Source organism: Mixophyes fleayi, chromosome 3 (assembly GCF_038048845.1).
Source record: "Mixophyes fleayi isolate aMixFle1 chromosome 3, aMixFle1.hap1, whole genome shotgun sequence".
Taxonomy (NCBI): domain Eukaryota; kingdom Metazoa; phylum Chordata; class Amphibia; order Anura; family Limnodynastidae; genus Mixophyes; species Mixophyes fleayi.
In genome coordinates this window covers 317613155-317633175 of record NC_134404.1, presented here as the reverse complement: position 1 = coordinate 317633175, position 20021 = coordinate 317613155, and the positions used below count along the sequence as shown (strand labels likewise).

The 20021-nt window shown below is 40.7% G+C and overlaps 1 protein-coding gene across 5 annotated transcripts in view; it reads right to left on the bottom strand.

Moving 5' to 3' along the window:
• Positions 1-18815, bottom strand: part of FSHR (follicle stimulating hormone receptor) — a 117751-nt gene extending 98936 nt beyond the window's left edge. The window contains exon 1 of one of the 5 annotated variants that reach the window (XM_075204092.1): positions 18458-18815. In XM_075204092.1, the coding sequence (XP_075060193.1) occupies positions 18458-18735 (278 nt within the window). In that variant the 5' untranslated portion in view covers positions 18736-18815. The remainder of the gene's footprint in view (positions 1-18457) is intronic. The other 4 variants (XM_075204090.1, XM_075204091.1, XM_075204089.1 and 1 more) reach the window with 4 other exon arrangements.
• Between the last annotated feature and the right edge of the window lie 1206 nt (positions 18816-20021).

The window sequence follows — 20021 nt, the reverse complement described above, 5'->3', positions numbered from 1 at the left end:
TGGTGTTGGGTTCCCAGTACCTGAAGCAAAGGACAGGTACAGTTGAGTGCTGTCTGCATAGCAGTGGTAATCCAGGCTATATATATGTGTGTGTTATTTTTGTCAGAGGTAAATCAACCAGCATGTTTTTTAGAGTACCCAGAGGAAGCCAATGCAAAAACAAAGGAATAACAAAAAAAATACACACAGATGGTGCCCTGATTGGAATCAAATCAAATCAAATCAGGCTTCTTCTGCACTTTTTAAAATGATTTTTTTCACTTGTGCACATTTCATTAATTTAAAGAAGAGCACCTTAAAATTTTTCACAGACTTCTTCCTCAATCAACGTTATGAAGTCAATTACCTGTCAATTACCTGTTATGCTGGCATAAATTAAAACCTTGCATCAATATTTTATAGATTTTTTTCCACTGTTAAGTATGGGTATCAAATACACTGAAAGATCTCCTGTCATCTTCACAAAGGGAAGGTAGTCATTGTGCGAGCGGAACCAAGATACAGGAGGAAGCAGTCTATCAATTCAATAGAAACTAGAAAAACTGAGACATGATGCTCTTGATCTACCCATCAGCGGAGGCAGCTGTTTGGTGGACTTAGCTCAATATTCATGAGAATGCAACCTATCATTTCAATAGAAATTAGTGACAACCCTAAAGCACAGTATTCACGCAATAGAGGCAGACATGTCGGATGAAACAATATTCTCAAGATTGTATCATATCAATTCACCATTAACTAATGTCATTACAGGGACATAGTTCACAGAAGAGCAGCAGCCATTATGCAGACTTCAATTTGCTATGAACCAGAGAATATTCATGATTCTTGAATAACAGAATATTTATGAGTTGACAACTGCTCTTGAACTCACCAGAAATCTGGGAACTCACATTGAAACATTATAATATGAAACAAAAACTGCTGGATTGCAAAAGCAGATCCAAGTATTTTGCTAAACTTTCTATAGTAATACTGGTTCCAGTGGCGGATCCAGGGGGGGGCGATCGGGGCGATCGCCCCCCCCCTAGCAGGGGCTTGCTGCCGGCGGCTGCACACTATGTGCAGATCCGTTCAGCAGAGAGAGTTAGGGAGAGAGTCCTGCCCAACTGCTCTGATTGACACAATCAGAGCAGCCGGGCAGGACTCTCTCCCTAACTCTTTCTGCTGAACGGATCTGCACATAGTGTGCAGCCGTCAGCAGCCTTAGGTGTCAAAAAGGGGGTGGGGCTAAATTGCCCCCCCCTAAATCGCCCCCGGTACAATTAACTTCTGGATCCGCCCCTGACTGGTTCATCGATTTTTTGGAAAGATATACAAATACAAATATTCTTCCTCCTTTTCTCATTTTCTTTATTCTTTTTTTACTCCTTTGAATGACCCATTAAGAAATTGTGTCTTAGCTTGCTTGTACATTTACATATTTGTATGGTTATATGTGTTTTCAATCCATAGATGTGTGTAGTTTTAATAGTTGATGTAAATGTAACAAATTTTCTAGAGTCATTGAAATTGGTTATCATCTCTTTAATAATGATTGTTCAATCTCAGAAACTGTTTGCCTCTAGAAATGTGCCATGTACGACTATGTTTTCAACTATAGTATTATATAAGGAAGCTCCACAATTTAAAATCTGTACAATATTTATCATGCTGCAGCAGTAATACAAAACCCTGGCTCATCTGTATATCTGTCTTTAGCCTATGGTGCATGCTTGTAATCACAGATCCCCATTGCAGATCCAAGTTTTATACAGAGAAATGCACAGCTGCACAAATGTCAGACAAGAGAGTTCCCAGGAATGTTAATCCAAAAATAGAAAAATCTTTGTTGTAGCGATAAAAATGATCTTCGGGTCTCACAAGAAATCTATCTTTGCACCCCAAAGGAGATAGGGTGCTTCATAAGAGGCATGTCACATAAACCCTTGACCCTCAACCTGCAGTCACTCCCAAAGCTCTCCTGATTGATTGCAGGTGGAAGTATAATGGTACATAGACCAATCACCTGTGCTTCCTCCTGCAGCCTCTGTATTAACAGTATGCTGACTGACACCACAAAGCACAGGAACTGGGGGAGGAATGGGATGAAGACAGAGGAAGTATCCTCATTGTCCTGTACTTACAGTATTCACTCTGTCAGTCACTGCACTGATAAAAAAAAATGTGAGTGCAAGAGGAAGTGAAGGTGCTTAATCTATGTATCAAATGGTGCTTTCCACCTTCAGTCAAAGGTTCAGAAGCACTGTGACTATCCTCCATGGTTGCCTACTCTCCCAGAAAATACGGGAAATTTCCAGATTTCTGTGAGTCCTCCTGGACTCCCAAGAGAGCAGGGCAACCTCCCGGTTCCTGGCCACTTCATTAGTTAAGTGTCAGAGGCGGGTCTTAGTATGCGATCCACGCGTCATTGTGGCCCCACCCGATACTGTAATAGGCTAGAAATTGTGATGACTGTTTAGGGGGTGGGGCCATTCACTGCGTCCCGCAACCTCACGCCCACCTCCCCCCAAATCTCCTGGCAAGTTGGCAATTCTGCTATCCTCACACTAAGGTACTGTTCAGGTAAGGGAGAGGCATTAATGGGGGAGTTATTGAATGCCTGCTATAGTGGCATAAGGGGGGGTGCCATTATTTGGGCTATACTAAATTAATAATACTTAATTTCTTTCTAAAAGTTATCCAATTTGAAGTTACATTCACAATCATTTTACTGGCTATTCTTAGAAAGTTCAAGTGAGAAATTGTGTCAAAAACTTTTCCTGCAATTGCAATATCTTTGATGCAAATTATTTATCAGAATTTTGATCTATTTACAGGTGGTGGGTATTTATGCAAAATGTATTTTATCTGCCTTTCTTCGCCTGGTGTTCAGGTGCTTTACTCACCTGTCAGGGTGAAGAGGCAACATAGTTACTGCGCCGGAAAGGCTGGTGCTGCCATTAGACAAATCTAGACAGTTGCCTAGGATTCCAAAGGTTATTGGGCACCTAAAACACTGGATGAGTGATATAATGTCGCTCCCCCAATGCTGTTAATGCCCCTGCAGTTCCCCCCATATGGAGCGCCAACTGCTGACATGATGTTTGCAGAACATTACACATGGAGTAGCTATTTGCTCATCAATGAGATAAATCAATGTCACACTTTTCCCATTAAATAACAATGACATATTTTACTTTCTATTATGGAAGTATGGTACCTTTAGACTGTGAAATGTAGTCTGCACCAACTGTAGGTTGGGAATGTCCCTAGACAGACCACTGACATGAACATAGTAATATATAGCATTTCATAATAACAAACTCGGCATAGTGCCAACATTATTTTATTGTGACCCCTCTGCTCTGCTGTAACCAGCTTCTTACAATAACTCTCGTCTTCTGTACTCTTTGTACAAACAATTATACAGTTATTTATTTTTAGGGCTCTATTCGTTCGCTAGCTGCCAATTTCAGTACAAGTATGGAAAAGTACATATCAAGTCACATAATTCCAACTTAGCATCATTTATTGTATCATCTAATGACACATATTTGGAGACAAGCGAAGTTGCGACAAAATGTCATGCAAATCGAGTTTTGAGAGAAAACTGGCCATTTCACAGAGGCGAGAAGGTCCAGTGTCACAGTCTTTCAGTTCCATTTTTGGCTTCGTTATTCTGCAGAAAAGCATTTTGACACTGTATTCGTAACTTTGCATTTTGTCACTACTGCATATTCAACCTTCGCACCTTCAAACAAAAGTTCAGGAGCAATGTGACTATCCTCCATAGTTGCCCACTCTCCCGAATATATATTCTGCACAACAGTTTTAAATATTTGACTCATCTTTTACCCATTTAAAGGGTCATAGGAAATACGGGAAAAATAGCAGCCTGGAATCCTATCCTGGAACACAAGCAACATTTCGTATGCAAAATGAGTAATACAGCCAGGCAGCTGTATTTTAGTGGCACTGAAAATATAGTAAACAATCTTTTGATATTGTGCCAAGAACTGTGTTTGGATAAAATTCCCACATAGAATGTCCTTGTTTCTTTACACTTATCACTTCAAGACAATATTACATAAACTATTGAAAGTGGATTGCTGTCTGGAGAAAGTATTCATAACATATGTACTTAGCATATATCAGCATATACCTACCTCTCATTGTTCCCAAATGGACCATACCCTAATCTGCTCAAGTCATGCCCACCCTTTATGCCACTCCCGTTGCCCACAAAGTCAGAAAACTTTTCAGCTCTTGAAATCAGCACAGTCCCACAAAAACTGGAATTGTTGGCAGGTATGCATATATTATATTCTGGGATTGTGGAAAGTCACATAGGACCATCTGTGGCCTGGCAGACTTGCATGGGCCACAGGTTGGAGAAGGGAAAAACAGGGCGATAGGCAAGTTTTGCCTGTAAAGACATAGCCGTTTTTATTCTGCCTGCAAAGAGTTCTCAGAGGCATCTTTCTATTAACTTAACGTCTCTAAATCTTTAGCTTTCGAAACTCCTTCTGATATAGTCATGTCTCTCAAAAATAAATATAAATTAAACTGGCAAAACTTAGCTATAAATTATCTGGGAGTACAAATCCCCCTACACCCTCACAATACTATAGATTGCAATTATTCTATACTACTCAGCCAATTTAATAACCTTACCAAAAATTGAGCGGCTTTGATGTTTCGTGGCTAGGCCGGATGGTGGCAGTGAAAATTATGTTATTGCCTGTACCTGTTTAGAACTATGCCTTATACTTTATCCCCAACATTTCTCTTTAATTTCTATGCCATAGTATCTACTTTTATGTGGAAAAGTAAACAACTGAAACTAGCCAGGGATCAGATCCAAACACAGAGGTGGTCCTACATTCTCAAAACTAGAGTTTTATCAACTGGCTTCCCTATTGGATTAGTTGAAAGGATAGCTTGCTCCTTCCCCCTCAAAGCCCTGGGTTTAACTTGTAAAACAGCTAACTAAATCCTTTCCTTTAGAAAACGTTACCTGGATTACAATAACACCAGCCCCCTCCCCCCAAGACCTCTCTCCTGAAGACTGTATCTGACACCCTAGAAGCCTGGGACAAATTGTTGACTTTCACTCCTGACCCTTCCCTCCCTTCCTCCTTTCTATCTACCCTAGGTCTATCTAAACTAATCCCAGAGCTACAGCTCTCCTCCTGGCTCCTCTTCTTACAATTATCTATCGATCGATAGATAGATAGATAGATAGATAGATAGATAGATAGATAGATAGATAGATTTTTTTCACTGAAGCCTGATACCCCTTTGTAAAACAATATATAAATCACCTTGTTGCCCTTCTCTTTTGATGAAAGGTACCAAATATCAGTTCCTGATGAGGCGACACTTAAGGATTTCAATCACACAACTGTTTTGAAAAGAAAGTGTTTTAATCCATTTTGATCAAACGTTTCAGTTTACAACTTTTCTCATGGACACCTTGATCATGAGGGCTGGTTGGATGACCCATTTTTCCCTTTATGTATTTATTTTTATCACTTCTTTTTATTGCCAGTGGGTCTGGCGGCTCTATAGCTGCCAGACCCTCTGGCATTGTTGTTTTAATGGCGGCATTATGACTGACGGCATTTTCACTGTCAGCAATCACAATGTCAGTATTTCATCCATGCCGGTAAAAATGTACATGAAGAGATTTTGTCTGTCGGCATTTTCGTGTCTGTATTATTTCTATCAGAAATTTGTACCCAACCTAACAAAGCTTACCAAAAAGAGTCTCGCTTGGAAACATCAAAGACAGAACACAAAGTGATGTCCTGTCCCCCGTGTAATGCCTCAAGTGGGGTTTCTGCTAAGAGTGGCAAAGCAGAGGACCCTATAACAAGACTATGTGTATAAGGGGATGCTGGTAATTGTAGTTTATACAAGCTACTTGTGATGACATAGATTCAGTAACCACAGTATAACACAGGAAATGTTGGTTTGTTTTCTAAAGCTTAGAAGAGGTTTAAGAATAATAAATTTGTTTCTCTATTACCATTTTGAGACAAAGAAAACATTTAGGTGTGGGTGGAAAAAAACGCTTTAAGTGAACAGAAACATTTTTAATGTCACACTAATTATTTTGTAACAATATAAGATTTTAATGATATATAACTATGTTTAAATTTAAAGTCTGAAAAAATATTTTTAGATATTGTTTAGGATGATATGGGGCATACATAAGTGCTCTTGTTCTAGCACCTTCATGCAAAACCAAGGTTTGAAATGTGACTAGGGTGAAGTAATGATTCACTCGTTCCTCCAGGGGCATTACTAGGCGGCTAGGGTCCCCACATTCAGATGCAATGATTGAACACAATAAACAACTGATTCCAGCATGGCTGCGTCTAGTGATGAATCCATCAAGGAAACAATCTGAACACACCAAGGCTCATAACAGCCGCACGGTCTAATGATGCAGCCCTGTGCCTCTGACGGATCCAAATATTAACCCCCCCTCCCTTGAGGAGCGGTCGCTGGGCCCCAATATTGATGTTTTTGCTGAAATTTCCTATAGAGTTCTTGTTTAAGTCTCTCCACATGAAGATTCCAGGCCAGTACTCATAGTCTTTCTACGGGTCCCTAACCCTTATAGTGCACTAGATAATGGACTTGATCCTACACTTTTTCAGAGTCAAGGTTTCTCCACAACAAACTCTTGCTGTCCATCTGTCAGCACAGGAGGAGCTTTATATGTCTCTCGATTAGAACTTTTTTTTAGATTGGTAAGCTGGTTTTAGGAGAGAACAGTGAAATGTTGTGGGGATCCTTAGAAATGGAGCTGGAACAAACTGGATTTCATTTTTTAATGATCTTATAAGGCCTGATGTATCTGGGGCCTAACTTCATTGATGGTTGTTTAAGTCTGAGCTTATGGTTTCAGAACCACACCATGTAAGAGCCCTTGAAACTACAGCTTTTATGATGCTTATCGAAGAGTCTTTTAGAATGTTTAGAAGCTTTATTGAACTTCCTTCCAAATACTTTTAGATGGTAAAAAGCAACATAGGCTTCAGATTCAGAGGATAATGTTTTGAAAATAAACAGGTCTTGGAATAAAGACATAAAAGAAAAATAGCGCAAAACTTAAAATCAAAACATCAATATTTAATCAGTAATAGCCAAAAGATATTAATATGCCAATAGGCATGCAATTTAAAAATCAACAACAAGGTAGAGTGACCAAAAGTGACAAGGATGATGCCACAGTCCAGACACTATAGGTAATTTCGTTGAATATATATCCAGGAGTCCCAACAATCAAATCCTCCAGTGTTGCAGAGTACGGTGGTAATTATCAATCATGAGAGGACTGGCTTGATTGCATCTCGCACAACTACGTGTGCATATCCACTATAGACAAAACACTGTGTGGTGAAGGAGGAATTACCTACTATGGCAGAACGAAATATATGTCTGACTCCAGTTAGGGCAACCAGCTGCTGATGTCTAGTGGAAAGCTGTTATTAAATCCCACGATCACTTTGGTCTGTAGCAGTAGACAAATAGGGTCCAACCCCGGGGTTACAGAAAACAGGTCACTGTCGTTGCATAAGCACAAAGATGTCCTAGCCTGACGCGTTTCTCGGCAGTCAAATGCCGTTTCATCAGAGGCAAAAAAATCTTGGAATAGAAACCAAAGTTACAGAAGGAGGGAAAAAGTACCTGGTGCAGCATGTGGCATGTTATAATAAGAAAATTTTGTTCAATTATTTAGTGATGGGACCCAGAAAACATTAAATATGATCCAGGACCTGGTTAACCTGCTCGGTATAGCCATTCATTTGGGGGTGATCGCCAGTACAAAAATTGGTTAACCCCTTAACAGAGCACAAAAATATCTTCCGGATCTGGCAATACATTGAGAATCATGGTCAGATACAATATTAATAGGAGCTCCAGAACACATTTTGAATAAGCAACAAGGATACTTCTTTAGTTGAGGGAAGAGCTGTCAGAGGGACAAAATGAGCCTTATTGCTGAATCCATCCACAATTACCCATATGATGGTAAATCCTCTAGACTCAGGTAACTGGACAATAAAATCCGTAGACAGACTGGTCCAGGATATTTTAGGGATGAGCAGAGAGAGCAATAGAATGCACTGGTTGACCTCTCACTGTCTTAGTGATAATGCAGCCCCATGCCTCTGGCGAATCTTTATAGTGGGTCCCTCAGTGCTTGACTTTGGTGTGGAATATGTCATCTGACATCACTAAGCAGTGCTTGTTTCCTCCTCCTTGCTTTCAGGAATAGATGCGGATTACTTCAGCTTGTATTAACTGCCATTGGCAATCTGACACTGCCTGGTGACAGTAGAACTATTAGTGCCATGCCCTGCACTCATCCGACAGTGATGGGGAAAATAAAATTGTGGCATAACTTGATACCTCGGATTCCAGCAGCCATGCACATGCTGTTTATGCTTGTAGTTCTGTCAGTGCCAACATGCCCAAACTGTCAATGGTTGTCTGGGCTTGCTGGGACTTGCAGTTCCACAAAAGTACCTAATCTATTTTTGACTTATCCTGGCACCCACTGACAAGGGGTGCCAGGAAGAGAATCAGTGCTTTTGAGCAATGGGCTGATTTGCCCTCGGGAAGGGTCCAGCATATTTTTTGTGCTCCCAATTATCCTAGGAAATTATGGACCATTGTGACTGGGCTGTAGCTAGTTTCAAATTATGTCAGTTGGGCCTCATGCTGTCTCCCAGTTATAGTGCTGTTTGTAGTCTTTACAAGGGTGACCCCAAACTCATTATTCCCCTGCTTTAGGAGTAACCAGCCCATGTTAGAACACTGTTGCTGGTTACTCATTTTATTTTGGGGGCAGCGAATTGTGATGCACCTGCCCCCAGACTGGCCAACCGGGTTACGGGGGAATTCCTGGTGGGCCCCACTGCCCAAGGACATAGAATACAGCGCGACTTTGCCAAGTTCCGCACCGGTTCCATTATTCCAGTGCACTTCATCTGGAGGGGTACTCCTCCTCCGCTGAACTGTGGGGTTGAGCACCTCTCCTCCTTGCCCCTGCATATATTGCTGGTACCCAGGGACTGAATTTAAGTATGTCTTGATAAGCACCTGCTTTTTATTATGTCTTTTCTTTGAAGTATCATGCTGTTCTGCAGGTAAGTCTTTATTAACATCTCCTCTCTGTACCATTCTTCCTGCCATTTTCCTAACTATTCTAGTCTCTCTGTCCCTCCCCTGTTTCACCAGCCTCCCTGCTTTTGCTGTTTTGTCAGCCTCTCTGCCCTTCCCATCTGTGGCAGCCTCTCTGCTATCTCCCCCGTCTGCACCAGCTTTTCTGCCCTTACATCATCTCCACCAGACTCTCTGCCCTTTCCACATTTGTGCAAGTCTATATGTCCTTACCCTGTGTGTGTTAGCCTCAGGGCCGTAACTAGGTCTGTGGGATAGGGGGCGACCGCCCAGGGCGCAATGCTGAAGGGAGCACAGTTTAGGAATATTTTAGGTTCATTTGGTTAACATTGAGGGCTAGGGGGCGGTATTTGTCTTTCTCGCCCCAGGCGCTAGAATTCTTAAGTTACGACTCTGGTTAGTCTCTCTGTCCTACCTCTGTCTGTATCAGCTTTACTGCTCTACTTCTGTCTGTACAGTCCCCTTTGACCTCATCCTGTCTGTGCCAGCTTCTCTGCCCTTTCACTGTTTGCTTCAATCCAACACTATAACTTCATATTGTATTATCAATTGTACGTATCTTAAGATTAGAGATGTTCTGGTTTTGCTTTTTGATCTGGATTAACTTCGTGTTTTGGTTTTAGTTTTGGCAAAACCGCTCTTGTCTGTTTTGGTTTTGGTTTTGGATCCCTATTTTTTTCTAAAATCCCTTTTATTTTTTGCTAAAATCCCATAATTTTGCTCCTTTTTTACCTACATTATTATTAACCTCAATAATACTAATTTCCAATCATTTGCAGTCAATTTTGACCACCTCACAGGTCACATTATTATTTTCATACACATTCAAACAAAGACTGCAGCGACCTGGCTGGATGCTAAGCGGAAAAGCAATGACTCAAACACACAGCAATTCATAGAACATCTAGAAAACATTGCCACACAGCAGTGGCAGAAAAGAAAAGTGGTGCAAGATGGAATTGTTCTTGGGTCCTACCACCCACCCATATGTAAGATATTGAAAAGGACATGTACAGTTTAACAAAGCAAGCACTCCAGCGACAAGCAGTGCCACTTTGTGGTTGAAGTGCTTGGTTTGTTTGGGTCCCCACAAAACAAGCTACCAACAGCTTAGCTGCCTTAAGCCTAACAGTGCTGTCAATGAACTCTACATTATTAAACCATGTCTGCTCATGCTGCATGTGAAGATACATGGTTCCCAAATCACTCAGACATGGTATTAGAGGAAAAATAGTAGGGATGATTTATTCTGCACAACAGGGTTAAATACAGCACGGCCCCATAACGATAGCAGGTCCAACAAGTGAGGAAATCAGTTCAAATAAATCCAGTGGGATAGGTACAGCACAGTCCCCTTAACTGTAGCAGGTCCAACAAGTCAGAAAATCAGTTCAAGTAAATTCAGTGAGATATGTTCCACAGCAACTCTCTGGCAGAGCATCACCTCTTGGCCAAAAGTTAATCACACACGTCTCCAGCTCCCCTGTTAGCCTCTTTTATCACCTCCTAATTCCCCTTTGGGATCTGCCTGCCCAGTGAAGTTGCAAAAGGTCTTCATTGGTGGGCTGCTTACACTATCCAGCCCCCCTCCCCTACCTTCCCAGGTGTCTTCAATCAGGTGACCCCTACTGGGTCTGGCTCCTGGCTGGCTGTAGAGCTCACTAGTCGACAATGGGGAGAAAACAGAAATAACAAGGATATCTTAATTCACTTAACACCTGAGTGTTCCCTGTGGAGGTGGAATTTAACCCCTGAAGTACTTTTCCAAGGATATGTTATATCTGATACTTCCTGATAACAACATGGCTAAAAAGTGCAGTTCAGGTATGGAGTAGATTAAGGGGTTGTAACATCATACACTATGCCTGTTATTTTACGCTGCATCTTTAATCTCCTTCTCCTCTGTAGATACCTCTCTCTCATCCCTGAAGAACTGCCAAACTTATGTAGATACAGGAATGAATTTTACAAATGGAGTGGCATTAGATCTGCTTCAGACAGTCTGACATGGAACATGTGGTTGGCATGGAATCTTTCATGTTGGAATACGCTTGATTGAACAGAGATTTAAACTAATATATAGACGCAGTTCAGGAGGCCATACTAAAGTTAAAACATAACCGGCCGGATGAGAGCCCAGATCTAAGAGAGCTTGTACACGAGAGATACACTGCGCTTCAGAAGAATAATACAGAGGAGGCCCTGAGGCAGGACAATAAATATGTCCAGTTTAAAGAATAGCTAAGAGACCTGAGAAAACAGATGGGTGTGTCACTGGCCCCTACAGACTAAGCTTTGGAAGATGAAGACGAGGAGATCACAGTCACCCTAAGCACATGGCTGGTATAGTGAAACTGAGAATGAATCATAAAATCAGTTATGGTTCATTTGATCGCTCATTCCTTGGATAACTGTGGTAATTCTACAAATTATACATGGCAGCGCTGACCCCAAAGGGATGAGTGCTTTTATCAGACCAAGAACAACCCAGGGTGCCAGACAATCCATTAAAAAGAGCCATTGAAACTCACAGGAAAAAGCAAGTTCATCACTGAGCTTTGAATCAACCCCAATTCCCAAAAAATTATAATATAGTTAGATGCATTTGACGTAAAGTGCAGATTACAAACACTTTGTGCAATACTGATGAAACAGCAGCAAAGTGGAAATTTTGAGTAATACATATACACGTCTATTTAGACATCCATGCTTACATTACTTTTTCAAGCAACGTTTTTCTTTGTTAATAATACTGTGCCTTTGTACCGTTCCAAAAAATTAAAAATAATCCTTTACCATTCTTTGGATGTTGATAAGAGATAGTAGGATCAGGTGGATTTACAGCATAGCTGTTACTAATTTTGGTCAATTCTTTTACAGTAGACAAGACCAGGGGGTAAATGTATCAAGCTGAGAGTTTTCCGGCGGGTTTGAAAAACCAATCAGATTCTAGCTATCATTTATTTAGTACATTCTACATAATGATAGCTAGAATCTGATTGGCTGCTATAGGCAACATCTCCACTTTTTCAGCAATGACAATTAGCAATGAAGCAATACAGCTCTCCTTTTTGTTTGTGAGCTATACAGTACAATTTGACTGCAGATTTAGACCAAGACTGCCAGCCCTATTATTTCTATTTCAGCAATGACAATTAGCAATGGAGCTCTCCTGAATGTCACTGGAGACTTTGAAAAACACTGCTATTCCTCCTATTTCTTTTCTAGCTAGGATGCTGCTCAACTGCACTAGAGACTGTCAAGAACCGTGCTACCCCTTCTGTGTCCCTCTGTGAAATGGCACTGGATCGCCCTGGAGGCCGGTACTTATAGAATCCAAAACTCGCAAGATCCGACAACATAACAATGATGTTTTGACTTGTTTTCAATTCCGAGGGTGCGAAAAAGAAGGCTCGGCTCAGTACTCGGAACGGCGAAGTTCGGGTGTGCTCAGTGATTGGGGAACCGAGCCTGAGCATCTCTACTTAAGATATGTATAACTCAAAATACACATGTAAAGCCTCACTTTTGCAACCAGAGATTTACACCTACATTCAAACCACAAAATCACTAGCCTTTTATACATCAGTGTTTATTTCTTTTTTAAAAACACACCTTCCAACTGTGCCAAATTTAAGTGGAACACTTCCAATTTGAGGAACTTTGGCACACTGTGCTGACTGTGGACAGCTTTGTCCTGTGGTGGGAAAGTTTGGAGGTATGTCCCATTCACTGCAGCTCTGCATAGCTCTGCTGCTTGCACATGCCAATAGTGAGTGTGGCATTGTAGGAGTGTTTTGAACAGGGATGGAGATCTCTATTACATGACCACCCCCATAAAAGCAAAGCCGCATGTGCACAAAGTCCCGATTCTCCAACTTCAAAAGTTGGGCGGTATGGTAAAGGGCACCTGGAATATGCAAAATGTGTTCTTTTGAGAGTATAGCCTGATGGCTGATTGCTGGGGGATAAACAAATTAGTTAATTTGAGGAAGCCCCTGGAGCTCTTTCCACTCACTGTATCTCATTTATATTTCACGTCTCACAAAATAAAATTTAATTTCTGTGTGCTTATGAGGTACACAGTGTGCCTAACTGCATTTAATTAGAAACAACTGTCTTTTAGTTTAATATACATATATGGGCACTTATATTGCCACGCAGCTGGTACCATATACAATATGGGATATAACGAGCGTGGGCTTATTGCCAAGCAGCTGGTACCATATACAATATTGGATATACCGAACACGGGCTTGTTTTTTCTCTGATTTTGTTTCACAATATATATATATATATATATATATATATATATATATATATATATATATATATATATATGGATATATATTTATATATATTGTGAAACCAAAAATAGATGCAATAGGCACTCTACTTAATAATCCAGTTGAAAGTTCCTCAATATATAGAAAACACTCCACATGTACAGGTGGCTGCCTCACTCCCAAAGGACTGGGTGATAAATCCAGATTTATCTAAACAAAACAAAAGGAGAAGGGATAGGCGCCTAATAGTGTATTGCCTCCCAAGTAATATTCCTATATGCGTACCAAATATATATAGGAACATGCGCACATCAGCAGGCTACTGTGCATGTCTAATCTGGTATACTTCTTAGATGTATGGATTCATCTCATGAACCAAGAAAACAGGAAAAAATTGCGTATAGTGTAATAATATAATATATTATAACCAATGTGGATCCCACCACCACACTGCACACTCCACTGTGAATAAGCGTACCAGAAGTATAAAAAGACAGGCTTCTCTGTGTCTCTTATTGCTTGTTCTTCATTAATGTCCTTCTACACTGGAGGGGACTGAGCTGCAGTTTCTTCCCCCATGGAAGTGTTTGGTCCCTGCTGCCCTCAGGGGAGGAGAGCAATAAGTTTAGTCTCCTTGTTTTTCTTACTTCTATGCCCGTTGCACATTTAATTCCACAGGTTGCTGTCATGTATGCATCTGCTAGTGTAGTATATATGATATATAGCTTGTTCAGATGGAGAATCTACGCACGCTCAGCTTTGGTAGTAGAGGCTTATCAGGATAACCACGGTGTAGGATAAAGTAACTGGAAGACTGGAGGCGGAGGCAAGACCTGGGTAGCGGAACTGTGGCCAGAAGAAGGGTCAGAAAACAGGCTGAAGGTCAGGGCTGGCAGCAATCAAGCAGGTCCAAAATTCAAGCAAAGGTCAGGTCCCAGGCAATGAAGCGATATCCAAAATCCAGGCAAAAGGTCAGGGCAACAGGCAATCAGGCAAAGTCCAAGAGTTCAGGCAAGGTCACAATGTAGAATCAATCAGGATTGTCAGGAAACAAGCAGGTCAGCAACACACAGGCAGCGGACACTATAACCGATAGGGAGACTAAGCCCTTCCTGCTTTAAATATATGGAAGGGCCAATCAGAATCAGGGCGGAATTAGCCCCAGCAGTGCTTTAATTAGCTGACAATGTGCAAGCACCCGGGTGCCCAGCTGGCCGGGTCGCTGTGGTGAAATGAGCGTCAATGCCGGTGTTATGGTGACAGCCGGGACGAGAAATGGAAGTGTCACCCCTGTCGTCATGATGACAGCCGGGATGCAGCCAGGGAGCTGAAATGAGTCACGGCAGTGCCAAGCCGCTGCGGCTCGTGACAATAGGTAGAAGCTTAATATGATACAAGTTCATTAATTTAAAGCAAATTCACTTCTCAGAAGCAATACTAATTTTCTAAATATTTATCCCACTTTATAACATTTCTATAAGCACAGCCATAGTCACCCAAATGGTCTTCATCCTCCAAAGATGGTTGTACATAGAAATGAAGATAATTTTGAACATCTACCAATGTTAAATTCACTGATCAGTAAGGAACGTATGCTTCCCATTGATCTTCAACAGCCTAATGTTTATTATACACTCCTACAGTACTTTGTTAAGATGAGAAATGGCTGTTTTTCATTGCAAATACAGATGTGGAGCAATTGTGCTCCTCGATTTGTGCAAATTAGTCGACATTTCTGCTGAGACACATAGCTTTGCGTAGGAGCAGACGCTTGTACAAGTAGATGGGCCGAGTGAATGTGTTCCCTATAAAGTAGGAAAGAGATGCATTGGTACACCTAATTTTACTGAACAGCACAAAACTGAGATTTCATTTGGCAGAAATTATTATAAGGAGACAATTTACATTACAGAAGTAAAGAAGCTATTATTTTTGACTACAATGGATCAATAAAGAAGAAAGAAGATTTTATTTTATATATCACAAAGTTATATCAGAACAAGGATTTTAGGTGATTATTTATTCAGTTATAGATTATTTTAAAATTGTGTTCGTGTTAGCATACCTAACTGTCCCAATTTACGTGGGACAGTCCCGATTTCAGTGCTCTCCTCTGCTATCCCAATTGACAAAGCTTTGTCTCATGGGTTAGAGAGTTGTTAGGCATGTCCCATTGACTGCTGCTCTGCATATCACCAGAGAACGGTTGCCACACAGACCTGCCACTGGTGCGCACATCAAGTAATGGGTCTTGAGAGGGATGGAAGGGGTAACCTAATGCTTCAAAAGCACTAGTACACCGTCTAGTGTGACCACATCCCCATCGCTATGTGGAAAATCCCTAGCATTGTAAAGTGGCCATGCCTATGTCTCGATTCCTGGTGTTCCAAAGTTGGAAGGTATGTTTTAGGACTGCTGTTCATTATACTGGGACATCGGAGTAGCAAAGTTTCCACTTGTGGAGACCCAATAATGATCATTACAGTGCTCCCCAAAGTCCAGGGTGGTTGATATGATCCTGAAAGTTTTTTCAGGTTTATAGTCTGCAAGCATGTTGTTTTTGCTGATCCTTCCCCACACAAGACTCATGCTCATTATCTCCTTGTTATAGTGGAAACCAGCTCAGGGTGTCTAGTACAAGGTCTGGATGAGGATAATAATAATAATAATAATAATAATAATAATAATAATAATAATAATAATAATAATAATAATAATTATTATTATTATTATTAGTAGTAGTAGTAGTAGTAGTAGTAGTAGTAGTAGTAGTTTGTACAAAGTGCAGCATCTGTGATCTGAGCAGTGGTAATCTATTCTATTCAGTGTTTTATCTGCAAGTGACTGACAGTTACCTCTGCTCAGTCTTCATATGATGTCAATTCATTTGTATAAAAATAATGAAGTATTTTAATGGTTTATTATTACCAGCACCTATCATACAGTGTAAACTGCAGTTATCACCTCACATATTTACAATGAACATATGGAAAACAATTAGCATTATGCATGGAGAAAGTGTACTGCATGGGTTGCACAATGATAGTATAATCGCTTCTTGTTAAAGATAAATTGACTCATGCTACATCTGCATACAGGGCCGGCGAAACACGGTTAGCATGGTAAGCATGGCAGGAGGGTGCTGTACTTACCGATGCGCCCTGTCAGTCTGCCTGTGCTGAAAATATATATTTTTCTGGCTTGGGCACCTTCCTTCTTAGCCTCCAAGTCCCCGCTCTGAACAGAGCAGGGATCGGAATAGGCGCCTGGGTACGATGAAGATTGAAAACATCTGGCAGGGGTCACTGGAAATGACAATGACAACCCTGTCTGTTTCATATACAATGAAAAAATGCGTAAAAAAACAATACTCTTAATTTCATAGCTGACATGTCCGTTAGCCAACCTAGGCTCCAGCATAGGATCCAATGTACTGTACACTGAGGGACCAAGATCACCATAACCCATTTTATGTTGTAGGGTTTCTTCAACAAATAGAGGGGGAAGGGGACCCAAACCAGTATGTTGCCTATGGCACCATGTTGCTTATTGTTCCTGGTATTATAAAAAAGGAGTACAAATTGTTCCATTTCCACCATATACAACCCTGTTCTCAGCATAACAGCCTTATGCCCACAATAGTCCTATAGTTATTATACTAACAGTCTCAGGCCCATAATATAATATGCCCAACATAACAGCCTCATGGTCAACTTATACAACCAGCATAAATACCCACCTATAGTTCAACCTCAATCTCATACAACTCTGTGGTCAGAGCCTTATTCCCACCACTGTTCTAAATCCACTTTTTACAACTCTGTGCAATACATTTAACATATACAGCCACACATATATGAGGTGGGCCTCATTTTTATGCCCACTTTATACAGTCATCTGCCCAGCTAATACATACTTTCATCATCAGCTATGTATATAGCACCACCAATTCCGCAGCACTGTAGAGAGAACTCACTTACATTAGTGCCTGCCCCCATTGGAGCTTACAGTCTAAACTTCATAACAAACCCACACACAAACTAAAGTCAATTAAATATTTAATAGCAAGGTCAATTTAATAGCAGTCAATTAACCTACTAGTATATTTTCTGGAGTGTGGGAGGAAACTGGAGCACCTGGAGGACACCCACGCAAACACAGAAAGAACATACAAACGCGACACAGATAAGGCCATCGTCAGGAATCGAACTAATGACCTCAGTGCTGTGAGGCAGAAAAGCTAACCACTGAGCCACTATGCTGCCTACTTTTACCAAGTATCAAGTTTAATATTGAAAAGAATACCACTGTCTTTTACCAATGTTTTACAAATCTGTCAAATATTTTCCATACCTTCCTCCAACAGTCACATATTATTACAATCTGTGGAGCTTCATGTATTTGAAGATCATGAATAACAATAACAGGTGATTTTAATAAGGCAATGCACATTTTCCTTCTTTTTACCAAGTTCTTGAGTTGCTAATAGTCCTAAAAAGCCTTACATTGCTTTACATACATTTTAGAAATATAGTGATTAGCAATTTCTAAAGTCTGCAGGATATTGCATAAAATAATTTAGCTCCCAGTACGGTTCCCGAATTGCTCAGATGCTAAGAGCAAAGTTGCATATGTTGACGCTTTGCTTTTCCATTGCTTTATTAAATAATGTCTTTATAACCTATGCCTCCCTAATTAGTTTAAAGAGAACTGTGTAAATGGAATTAGTTTCTTACATACAGTCTGTAGCTATCCATAGCTACTTATGGACAACTACTTGCAAAAGGAACATGAACACAACTTTACAATTTCATTAGCGATAGAGCTGAATCAGGCCAGGATGATGTAATGAAATGTATATCACATTTACATTAAGAACAATGCAAACATAGAACAATGCAACATTGCAGTGTTACAGGAGACAATCAGCAAAATGTATACAAAATCATAAAGTTTTCATTATTCTCAGCAGAAAGTTTTGTACTTACACTTCTGAAGCATTTTTTGGAATATCCTTGGGAACGAACTCCACGTCTCTTCCCTGACAGACAAAAATACTGCTATAGAAACGACATCCACAACATTGGTGCAACAATACCAATGTGAAGATGTAGGTAAGAAGCCTCATAACTGCATACAGTACGTTGCTTGCTGCCCATTCAGTGATAAATCCTTGTGTCCTGTGACAACAAACCTGCTTAGGTCCGCCTTCAGCTGAGCCGTGCCCTGAAGTGCTGAGTAAATAATTCAGTTTGTAAAATACCATTTAGTGACAACATTATTTGATGGCAATTTTGTGACAATTTTTATTAAGGAAGTATTCCAGCATCACAAAGACCTTGAAGCAAAAACTTACAAGAGATAACAGCACAGGATTACAGCAAGAACAGTGAGCATAGCAGAGATTTTTTTTTTTTAAAAAAACAACTCGTTTAACTGAAATCACAAATGTCCGTGAATTTCTTGGCAGCACTTTACATGTGCCTATTAAAGGACTCTACCATGAAAAAAACAAAAACTTTTATTAATGTGTCATACTTTTCAAGGACCACTAAACCCCAAAATTAAAATGTTCAACTATTAAATATAAAGGCGATTACTTTTTTACTGTTAACTTGACATCCCCATGCAGCTCTGTTAAAAAATAATGTATTGGCTCTATAGTTGTCACCAATCAGGTTTTCATCTGGACAGTCTGAGGTTAGGAAGATTTATCCGGTTTCCTGTTCACTGTCTGTGTTCAAGTGAAGCGGGTAACTGGACACAGACCTTCTGAGACGGTGGGGCCCAATGCAAAGAAAAGAGACAGGGCACCCCCACATGGTACATCTCCCAGGGCTTGTTCACCCCCCCTTTCCACGGGAGCGGGCCGCTGAGGTCACCTTGCAATGTACTCCCAGATGGTCAATGACTGGGAACCGCCACATTGCCCCACTAAGAGAAAAAATTATTTTAAAAAAAAGTCAAATTCAAGATGGCAGAACAAACAGATCAGAAAGATCCATCAATCACACCGGGCCCCCAAGTCTGTCTGGGCCCATTATAATTGTACCACCTTTACCCCCATGATTGCAGCCCTGCTGTTAACTAACAACCCCGCAGCTCATCGTTACCTATCACAGGAATGATCTCCACTTTAGAGGGTTTGCTAGCATGACTAATTGCAATAAGTGCTCTATGGACATCTGTGATATCAGAAGCTGGCCTTGCACCATAAGATGCGCACTGTACCTAGGTCTATAGACCGTCATATACATTGTTTGGGGAGGGCGGTTTGATGCTGTCAACAATGTTGTAAGCTTTGTATTGTAATGAGGGGATGGTGTCACTAGAGTAAGCTCTGCATTCTACATGGGGGGAGGTGTGATCACAAAAAGCTCTGTATTGTAAGCAATGAATATATTGCTCAGCAATAGATCAGCAATAGATCAGCAGGTGAGGGTCTGAGTTTAATTTCCAGTCATTTCCAGTCAATTATTGTCAAGTGACAAGAACACTGCTATCCCTCCTGTTTTTGTATGAGCAATGGCACTGAGCAATGGCACTGGAGAC